At 38.6% G+C, this 11124-nt stretch overlaps 1 protein-coding gene across 1 annotated transcript; it reads right to left on the bottom strand.

Moving 5' to 3' along the window:
- Positions 1-430: 430 nt before the first annotated feature.
- On the bottom strand, positions 431-9738 carry LOC102967387 (regulatory factor X associated protein). The gene is made up of 4 exons (XM_042998310.1): positions 9697-9738; positions 8922-9650; positions 4380-4487; positions 431-1912 (listed from the first exon to the last, which is right to left on the bottom strand). The coding sequence occupies exons 1-4, from the start codon at positions 9736-9738 to the stop codon at positions 1802-1804; spliced, it is 990 nt and encodes a 329-aa protein (XP_042854244.1). The 3' UTR covers positions 431-1801.
- Positions 9739-11124: the final 1386 nt, after the last annotated feature.

Raw genomic sequence — 11124 nt, 5'->3', positions numbered from 1 at the left:
ATAGGTAAATAAAGTCAACTTCCTGGTGGGAGGAGCTGTAAAGCCATAAGGTGAAAGTTATGAGCACATGGAGGGATAAACTAGTAGTGACACATGCAATAAATCTACCCCCAAATAAGTAAAAACCTTATTGTTTTAGTGATTTATCTTCAAGTATATGTTGAGATAGATACTTACATATACATAAATTCAATCTCTTTTATTTTAATTCAGCACTCCCTGGCCTATTACTTTCCCTCCTTTCATATGCCTCCTATCCTATTTAAAGGATAAGCTGATTTTTTTTCACCATAAAAGTTTATTTACACTGTAGGGATTAAGTAAAGCTCCAATACCGTAAGTAAGAGAACAGTTAATAACAAATGTAAATGAATTCCTCTGCATCCAGAGTGAAAAAACTGAAGAACAGAACAAGTGAATCAGACAATGCAAAGGTCAACAACTGGGCTTTAATGAATAATTTTGGTGAAATCTGTTATTTTTGCACAGATAGGCAGGTATAAACCACACATAAAAAATAAACAAAAATATTCTTTCTCTCCTTAAGTACTTCTTAGAACAGCCATGACTAAGTTTAACTTGATACATATTTCAGGGCTTAAAACCCAAGAAACAAACACATTTTTGCAGTTAAACTTAAGAGACATACATTTATTATCTAACATTGGAAATCCTCTCTTGACATTTGATTGGTTACTCTTATTGGTAGGCTTGCCTTTTAAAACTTTTCCTAGGAGAAGATACAAGGAAAAAGTTATCTATCCAGTTACCCATCATTCTGTGAACTTTAGGAATAATACGATCTTAAGTTAGCTGTTTCGGAAAACATTGACAAAATGGTGGAGTGTTATTTTTACTTTCAGAATCTCTTTTTGAAAAGGAAAATGAGTATCAAAAAAAATTTTTTTTTGTCCTGACATTGGTGGAATGAGATACATCTATACCGTTCACAGATTTAACACACAAGTCTGCTTTAAAAGAGATCAATACTAATAGGTAACATGAAGTGAGAAGCCAACTTGAAGAGATGCTTTCATTCCAGTGTACTTAGATAACCCCTCTCCTAGGTTTTAGCAGCACATGCCTGAAAAGAAATGCACATCCTAATTTCACAGATAGTAACAATGATCACTTTCCTTACACATTTAAAATATGCTTACCTCTTTGACAGCTCCAGTCTTAACTGTAAAGAAAAGGTTATTACAAGAATCCAATTCTAGGTGCCCTGACTACATTTTATCATCACAAGTAGTATCACAACTATCAGTGTATCTTAAGAGAAGGATTACTGGCATTGTGGGTAAGATAATTATTAGTTGTGAAGGGCCATGCCAGACACCATACAACACTTAGCATTCCTGACCCATTCACTAAAAAACTAGGAGTTTTCAAGGTCACTGTGACAACAAAAACATATCCGTACATTTGCAGATGACCCTTGATAAGAACCACTGAATTAAATGACCAAAGATTAGTATCTATTAACTTTTTGACTTCCACAGAAAGTAAATGCTCCATTACCTTCAGTAACTATGACTGAAGAGGAACACTTTGTTTAAAAAAACAACTGTAATTAAATGTTATTTTGGAAAGATAAGCTGTTTCTTCAGATTCACGGTAACCTGAAAGGATTAGATGCACAAGGTGCAATACTTATTTATTCCCAAATGCACACATACATTTACAGGAAAATGACTGCTTATGTTTCACTGGCATGTCTTACCCCATTTATCTTTAGTATAAAAATATGTCCCTCTACTACAACAAAATAAAAACATGTAGATCTTCTTGATAGATTCTTTCACACTGATGTTCCTGGAAACTGCTGCTGTCTTTGCTCCAAAACTTGCTGATTTAATAGTTGTTGCTGTTTCTGTAAAAATTGCACCACTTCTGGACTTCTTAGTAATGACTTAAAAAGAAAAAATATATTTGTTAGCATTATTCTTATGGGATTATCTTCACATGCTATAAAATTACTGTTATGTCCCTGCACAAGGCACAATATGCTTATAAAACATGGCTTTGCATTCACCCTTGCATCTGATGCATTGCAATTAAACTGCAAACTAATAATAATAAAATTTGATGTCATACATCAAAATACTAAAACCTAAAAATAGTGAGTGAAGCCTGATCTTATTGGTGACTTTGAACACAAAGGAAATGCTTTATTGATGTGCCAGCATATATATTGTCTATGAAACATAAGAGCAGCCAAGAATAGCACTGGCCCAAGATTATAGCAAGAAAAACAAGGACATGAAAAGGGGCCACATGTGAAAATGGCCGTTAGATGCTAGTGTGGAAATCCACTTAAGGATCCAATTTCTCCTACTAGCCTATTAAGTCTTTCTGAAGAAATTAAAGCGCCTGTGTGTGTGTGTGTGTGTGTGTGTGTGTATGGGTATATAGGTATTAATAAAAGTAATATTAGCACATTACCAACAGTTCAGAAAAGACAGAATATGACTGATCAAAAAATATATATACAGTTTTGTACAACTGTCATTTTAAAATATAAAGTCATATAACAACTATAACAGACTCTGGTTAGTATGATTTTACTATAATAAAATACTTATAGAAATTGATGAGGAGAAAAAATACTTTGGTTCCAAAAAACTGAAAAAGATAAACTGAACAAGGTGGAAATACTATCATTAAATACTGATGTTAAAACTTAACATTAGAGGGGCACCTGGGTGGCTCAGTTGGTTAAGCATCTGACTTCGGCTCAGGTTATGATTTTGCGGTTTGTGGGTTCGAGGCCCATGTTAGGTTCTCTGCTGTCAGCACAAAGACTGCTTCAAATCCTCTGTCCCCACCACCCCCTCTCTGCCCCCACCACCCCCTCTCTGCCCCTCCCCTGACTGTTCTGTCTCTCTCAATATAATAAACTTTAAAAAAAAAAAAAAAAACCTTAACATTAGAGCAAAGTACATTTTCTAGTTACTTGTTTTAAAACTTAGTTGTAGTCAACCATATCAGCCAGGTCACGATCTCGCGGTCTGTGAGTTCGAGCCCCGCGTCAGGCTCTGGGCTGATGGCTCGGAGCCTGGAGCCTGTTTCCGATTCTGTGTCTCCCTCTCTCTCTGTCCCTCCCCTGTTCATGCTCTGTCTCTCTCTGTCCCAAAAATAAATAAAAAACGTTGAAAAAAAAAATTAAAAAAAAAAAAACTTAGTTGTAGTCAACCATACTTCAATAAAAACATGTATTTGTAAAGATAGTCCCAAATTCTATTAAGTAAATGCACAATAGTCTACTCAGTTATTATGACACTGTTTGAGCATTTAAGCTGTTTAAACTACAATTTTACTAACTGTGATAATTACATTTCTGGCAACATCTTTATCCATATACAGAATTTATTTCCTGCAAAGATCTCCACAGTAAGTATGACTGCTGAGCTAAATGAATGATTAGTTTGGAGACTTCTGATACATAGTGCCAAACTGCTTTGCAGAAGTCTTATTATACCAACATATGATACCATCAAAAGAATGAGTATCTAGTTCATGGAACCCTCAACGTCATTGTTTGTTATCATTTAAATAATTTTCATCTGTTGTACTGTTTATTGTGATTTTTACTGACATTGAATACCTTTTCATATCATTAAATGGTGGCATTTCTGCTTTTTTTCCCTGTTCATATTTTTTGCAATGTATTAAAGTCAAAACTTTTTCCTCATCAACTTATATAAATATTTTGTAAACTAAAAATGTCAACCATATTAACCACAGTCTCTTATATTTGTTGCAAAGATTTTTCCTATATGTTATTTTGAAGTTTGCATTTTTACCGCCATTTTTGACTATAGTATTCATTTCTTTGTAATTTTGTCTATTTCTTTTAAGCCAGAAAAATATTTTTGAGATAAAGTTTCAATGCCATTTTTTAAAAATCTTTATCAGGAATTTATTTTGACGTACAGTGACATGATTAGTTAAATTCTTTTTTGTCCTCAAATTATTAACCAGTTATTTCAGTATTTATTGAATAGTCTCTCTTTTTCTGATTGAATTCTGATGCTTCTACCAAGTTTATAATAGAGATCTTTCTTAAATGGTAGCCTAATTATACTTCCATACCACTAAAGCATTATCCCATAAATCACAGAATTCAGTACCAAGAAAGTCTCTTTTAAAACCCTATCTTGCTCAGATATTCAAGGTTTAGTCAGTGAAGATAAAGGAATAAAGGTGTTTCAGCTCATCCAGTTTTGGGAGAGCATTATGACATTCTAGTATGTGGTGGAAGAACAATTCGATCCTGGTAACCGTTTAACAAGTTTTAAAATCACAAAAACTACATAATTCTATTTATAAAAACTTTTGTTAACAAATTTGTAAGTATTTTACAAACAGATATTTACCAGTCTTTTCTGATTTAACACTTGTTCTAAAAGAGTGGGTCTTGCAGGACGATCCCCAAAGGTTCCTGTTCTTTGTTTAACAATGGAGAGTATGTTATCTGTACTTTCCTGGGATAAATGATAAAAATACAAATAGGATTAAGTTAAATAATAATCCATGATTGTAAGCTTTCAATGATGTAAGGAATGGGTCTCACCTTCTCTTCCTTCTTGCCTAGTCCCTGTGAAACATTGGGAAAATCCCTGTTTAAGTCATAGGTAAAGTGATGGCAGTTAATTTTATAGGACATTCTTCACTCCCTCACCTTCTACGATTTCCAACCTGGGGTCTCCAGTCTCTTGAAGGTCTCAAAATCAATAGTGGGGCAGAGGTGGAAGAAGCAAAGAGTTACTTGTTACCTATTTTCAATATTACAAAAAATGCCAAGTGGAAATTAAACATTCTCTTCAGATAAAGCCACCCAGGCCAAAACAAAGTTTGTCTGCCTTTGGATGGAGTACATAAACTCAAAGGCAATTTACATATTGCTAATGAGACACCCTGATAGTTTCTTGCCCATTTAACAACAACAGTTAAATGCGGGGAGGGGGAGCAGTAAAATATTAAAGAAGCAACTGATAGACGAAGCTTTCAAACTTTGGAAGTCACTAGGAAAAAAATGACAAACTGGCTTTGAAAAGACTAGAAAGCACTGGTATAAATAATCTCCTGCTATTGGTATAGCCAAAACAGTTAAGTTCTAAAATGAAAACGATAGTCTGAGACATCCTTAACTAAACAAAATCAGCAGCACTAACTACCAAATATGTATCCCATTACCTGACAGAATCTTAAAATACTCACAATTTTCCTGGCATAACTAAATATTGTTGTAGTTAACTAAGATATTCTGACTCTTAGAAAACCTGATACAATACTGACCACACCCAGAAATTCTAACTAAGCAAATATAAAACTGTAAGTGTTTTACCATGAAGCCATATGTAAATTTACTCTCCTCTCTTTGCTCTTTATTTAGGTGGTTACTGAAGCTGTTTTCTTCTCCTGACCTCTTTCCCCACTGGCTCTGAGTTCTCTGTTAGAATACCCACTTTCTCTCTTTCATTATGAGAAGTTTATCAACTGATGTGACAAAAATGTTCAATCCCTAAACACTTTAGGCCGCAAAATGTAAAGGAAAAAAAAAAAAACCAAACTGAAAAAAGAGCATTCTGATACCAGAGAAAACAAAAATAATTTCTTCCTCCCTCACTCCCCACAGGATTAACTACATGTAGCACTATTTCATTTTTGTGTGCACAGAAACGAAATAATGAAACTGACTTGATGGTGTTATTCTTACAACCCCAGAAAAGCACTATGTAGATTCACAATGTTAATGTCACAAAAACACAGAAGCTTGCAGTAGAAATAACCTTGAGTCAGCTAGTCCAAACTTCTACAGTGTTCAAATTACTTTTTCAAAAATTTTCAACACCTTTTGCCCTAAGGAGTTTACCAACTTTTGAGGCATCCCATTTAGTTTTAAGTAACTCCAACATCTAGGTAGCTTTTATTTAGGTCGAGCTGAAAGACATATGTCTTGTGATTTTCACCTAAGGTTCCTAGTTACTTAAACTACGCAAAATAAACCTACTGCTTCTTCTAAACGATAGCCTTTTAGATATTTAAGGATAATGATCAACCCCGTAAGTCAATTATTTTATCCCTAGTTCCTTTTATGTGTTCTCTCATATAATACACTTTCAGATGCATAGACTAAATATTATATATATTTGTTCCTTATTTGATTTATGTAAATGATTTTAAAAACCTTAATTTCTAATTTGCTTTTCACACTACAGAAGACCCCTACCACTGCCCATCACTCCTACTATAATAATCTCCTAAAGTCTCTAAGTCTACAGGCCTTGACTTTAAACCATCCCATTAGAGTAGAGCCCTGTTACTTCCTAATTAGAAGCTTCATTTAAAGACTCCAAACCTAAATCCCATAACCTGCCATTCAACACCATACATAAACTGGCTTCCAATTCTCTTTCCAAATTTATTTTTCATGAATTTTCCACATAAATATTCCACTCTAGCTAGAGTGGTCCTCCTGTTTCTTCCCAAAAGTGTCTTCTGTATTCCCACTTCCTTTTACTAAGATGAGCTTCGTTTTCTTTCACCTACCCAAATTCAAGGGAAACAGTATTGTGTGAGGATACACTATGTGAGTGAAGGCTCTAGAATCAGACTACTTGGGTTTGAATATTTGCTGGCTATAAGACCTAGACCAAGTTACTTAACCTTTCTGTGCCTTAGTTTCCATGTATGTGAAATACAGCACCTATCTAGCATTGCTAAAGGATGTGACACTCCATTTATAGCTTTGCACAGTGTCTGGCACATAAAACACTTAGCTGATTAAGCATAAACTATTAGCCACCCTTTCTGGCTTATACTGAGTTATATTTTCTCTGCAAAGCCTTTCCAGAGTATCTCAGCCTATAATGATCTGTCCTCCTTTCCACTACTAAAGAAGTGCTATACAGTTGCCCCTTATATCCTGATGGTCACTGTTGGTTTTCTTCACACTCGGTTCAACAAAGATAAAGACTTACAGCTCTTGAAGTCTCAGAACTGGTAAAGTGTCCCATAATATAAGACAAATGGTACAGCAGGGTATTAATTCTTGCTTATAGCAATTACTTCTCTTTCCTAAAAAATCATGCAAATTATTTTAGAATAGGAAAATTATTAAGATTCTTTTTTGTGGGACGTAGAGGGGGAGACTTAATTCAGTATCTATTTGCCTTTTATACATTTTCCTCAAACTGTAGATGTAAAAGCTGGACAGTTAAAAGAAAAAAAGTAGCTATAGGTAAAATACCTCTTTCTTGAAAAGAAGTATATTCTCTCTCTGAAGATTCTGAAGTGAATTTGTAACACAGGAGTAACTTTGGAACATATAGGGGGCAAAAAATCAACCTTACTTTCATTCTGTAGTAAGTGAAATGCTTATTTCCATAATTCCTTGTAATCTAAAATACATTTTACAAGGACACAGGTTCAGGTCCACAGGGGTTTTGAACTCTATAATGTGTATGCAAATTAAATACCTACATGTATATATTTTTTCTGGGAAAAGGGTTCATTAGGTTTTATCAGATTCTCAAATAAATCCTTTTACCCTAAACAGATTAAGACTCAATGAGATGAAAGGGAAAGAGAAGTCACTCAGGCCCTAATTAATTAGTGTAAATTAAGTGTGACATGTTGAGTGCTATAAATTTTAAAAAGTTATAACATTACATTTATAAACAATCCCAAAGTCTAAAATTTTAGCAATGAGGTTGTTCAAGTCCAGCAAAAACTAAGAAATTTAAAGACTTTCAGAATACATCCTAGGACAGCTTTCAGTTTAAAATTTTTTCTGGATCATTTTTAACAAAATTCAGTTTTTCAATGTACTGAGGGACAATAGCTTTTATTAAAAGGAGGAAAACACACAGATGAAATATCTGCTTATCTGTAACAACTTCCAAGTATACTACTAATAATGACAATAATAGTGGCTAAGGTTTATTGGCTTTTACTATCTGCTAGATAGTGTGAACACTGTGTGAACACTCAATATGGACTATTTCACATGTTCACTGCAACATTACAAACCAGGTACCATTTTAAAATCCACTTTACAGATGAAGATGCTGAAGCTTCTAAGAGTTTAACAACCTATTCAAGAAGGCCACACCACCAGCAAATGATGATGGAATGGAGATTTGTAGCCCAAAGTCCAACACCAGAGCACTGGCTTTAACCTTCAAAACAATTCAAATTAAACACTCCAAAAATCTTCTGAGACCTACACCCCATCATTATTCCATTTCCCTTTCTAGGGGCACTAAGAAAAGGGATAGTTAGAACAAGGTACTAAGAAAAGGGATACTGAGAACAAGGTTAAGTACAGGGTACTAAGCATGGGAGTACTGAGGACAGTATAAGGCTACTGAGAATAGAGTTACTGAAAACAGAGTACAAAAGAATAAGATTAAGGGAGACCAGGGCACTAAGAACAGAGTACTTAGCAATGGGGTACTAAGAGTTGGGTACTAAAATAGGGATACTGGTAACAGTACGCTGTGAATAGGGTAATGCAATCAGGAAGAGATTACCTTCTCTAAAGTATAATTTCATCTAGTTTCCTAAGGTCTCTTTGCTTGCTCCTTTAGCGATGAACCACATCATTCACTTACTACCTGTCCTTCCAGCCCATATTGCAGATCTTTGAAATAACAGGTCTGCTGATATGTCACAACATTTCCATTGACACTTATTCATCTCTCACAAGGATGTACCCGAACGGTTAAGGCTTTGCACATGTGTGTATAAACTCTAATTTAGGACAAGCACTCACTCACTCTCTGCCACAAGTCGAGCCATAGCAACCTGGCCCATCTGGGAGCCGGCGGGCAGCGCTGGAAACGCGGTTTGCGCTAAGAGTGTTGTTTCCTCCCTAACTCCCACTCCCCAAGACCCCAGCTAAGGTCTGATACCTCCAGTCTGACGTTTCCCGCGCTGCCAGGCTGGGCGGCCCCACTGCAGTTCAGGGCCTGATCACTTTTCTTCTTTTTGTACTTGTCCTTGTACATCTTGTTGCGGTGTTTTTTGCACATCCAAGGCTTGCGCTGCTTGGCCACCTGGCTCGTGGTCTCGCTGCAGCCCTCGAAGGTGCAGGTCTTGCTCATGCTGCCCCCGCCGCCACCCCGTCTCCGGGCTCCCCCGCTGCCGCCCTCGCCCCCCGAGTGTGTCTCCTCGTCCTCCAGATCCTCCAAACTAGCCGTGCTCTCGCCTCCCCCCGGGGCGTCTGAAGTGTCCAGCAGGTCGGCTTCATCCTCCCCTGCCTCCTCCTCGCCAGCCCCCGCCACTTCGCACAGGTACCTAACGGACTTGCCCGTCCCGGCGCCGTCCCCCAGGGCCGGAGGCTGCCTGAGAACGCCCTCCGCCGCAGATTCGTCCTGCCCTCCGCAGGGGTGCATCACCAGCAGGGTGAACTGCGAGGCCGGGGCCGGGACGGAGGCTGGAGCCAGGGCCTGGCCCAGAGCAGTGGCGGGGGCCCCGGGGCGGAGCGCGCCACCGGCGGCGCCCGGCCCCGCACCCTCGACGACGCCCTGCACCTCCGTGCTGCTGACACCTTGCGGGGGTCCACGACCCCAGCCTTTCAACAAATGCGAAGCCCAGCGGCACTTCGCAAGCCAAAGACCACGGAGAGGAAAAAGCTCCGGCTAGGTGAGGGGGCCCTGACTGCGCCTGCGCGGCCGCGTCTCGCGCGTGAGCGTTTCTCTGCCCGGCGCCTTTCTGGGAACTTCGCATCTCTGAGGGGCGGGGCTGAGCAGCCCGCGAAGGAACGGAGTGCGCAAGTGCGGCTGCGGCGCTGGCTGGAGGCGCTGCGTTGCGTTTCTCTGCGCTGGCGCCGCCGCTGCTGTGGAGGCTCTGGGTGCAGTTGAAGTCTCTCTCTGCGCGCTCGGTAAGACCGCGCTTTTTTGCTGAAACCTACTGTGTCTAAAAAGTTTCAAAAACACTTTTGTACTGGAACTCCACAGTGTAAATTAAGATGGCTCCTGAGCGATTTTATGACTTACGGCGTTTTAATGCTAATTATCATAGTATTTTCTCCCAAAATGCCTTGAAATGGGAGATGTGAAGCTGGCATGTGCCACAACCTGGCACCACTAGTTGGCAGTCAAGGAGGGCAGAGGCGGCCTATTTGAAAATATGGTGGAGAAGGAGTGGGCCAGACTTGGGGCCAAGTTTGTGTTAAAAGCTAGGTGATTTGTTCCGATACATTTCTTTTTCTCTCTTGGAAACTTATTTGATTTTTAATATTTGTCCTTTGCTGTGACCTCTAAGATGAGTCTTTAATAACGTTTTCATTAAATACAGTGAAAACGTGTAAAATGCAACCCTGAATGACAAACGTTAAAAAAAAAAAAAACCAACAATAAACGATCTATTATTTTTACCAGTTGTTGCACAAGTGCTGGTTGCTAAATCTTAATTTAGCCATATCTCAGGAGGGAATCGACCCTGCCGCCTCTTGAACGAAAGTGCCAGGTAGTTGTTCTCTTTCCATTTGTTCCTTCCTCCTTGCCTGCTTGGGTTTTGCATTCCACCTATTGGGAAGGAGAGCAATGACTACCCCAACAGATGATAAATCCACTCACATTAAGGTGTTTGGGTGTTGATGTGTGAGTAGGTCAGCAGCTACCTACGTTTCAAAGAGAGGCAGAAAGAGGTTTGAATATAGACAGACCTGGCTGGCACTGTCCTGTGTGACCAGGCCTCAGTAGTGACAGCCTCTGGGACATTCAGCTTTCTTGATAGTAAAAGGAAGGGTCAGTGGTGTGCTAGATGAGGTTGATGAGAGCCATTGTTGAAATACCAGGTATTTAATGAGCTGGAAGTTAAACACTTATTATTAAAAATTAAATTACATAAACTTCCAATTAAATTATTTTATTTAAAAAAAAAATTTTTTTTTTTAACGTTTATTTATTTTTGAGACAGAGAGAGACAGAGCATGAACAGGGGAGGGGCAGAGAGAGAGAGACACAGAATCCGAAACAGGCTCCAGGCTCTGAGCGGTCAGCACAGAGCCCAACGCGGGGCTCGAACTCACGGACTGTGAGATCGTGACCTGAGCTGGAGTCGGACGCTTAACCCACCAAGCCACCTAGGCGCCCCACCCATTAAATTATT

Source organism: Panthera tigris, chromosome A1 (assembly GCF_018350195.1).
Source record: "Panthera tigris isolate Pti1 chromosome A1, P.tigris_Pti1_mat1.1, whole genome shotgun sequence".
NCBI lineage: Eukaryota > Metazoa > Chordata > Mammalia > Carnivora > Felidae > Panthera > Panthera tigris.
The sequence above is the reverse complement of the archived record's forward strand: the minus strand, read 5'-3'. Positions and strand labels throughout refer to the sequence as shown.

Coding starts and splice junctions, on each gene's coding strand:
- LOC102967387 (XM_042998310.1), bottom strand. CDS start 9,738: ATGCGAAGTTCCCAGAAAGGCGCCGGGCAGAGAAACGCTCAC. Junction 9,651..9,696: donor CCGGGCAGAGAAACGCTCAC/GCGCGAGACGCG, acceptor CCCCTCACCTAG/CCGGAGCTTTTTCCTCTCCG. Junction 1,913..4,379: donor TGTTAAATCAGAAAAGACTG/GTAAATATCTGT, acceptor TTTCTTTTTAAG/TCATTACTAAGAAGTCCAGA.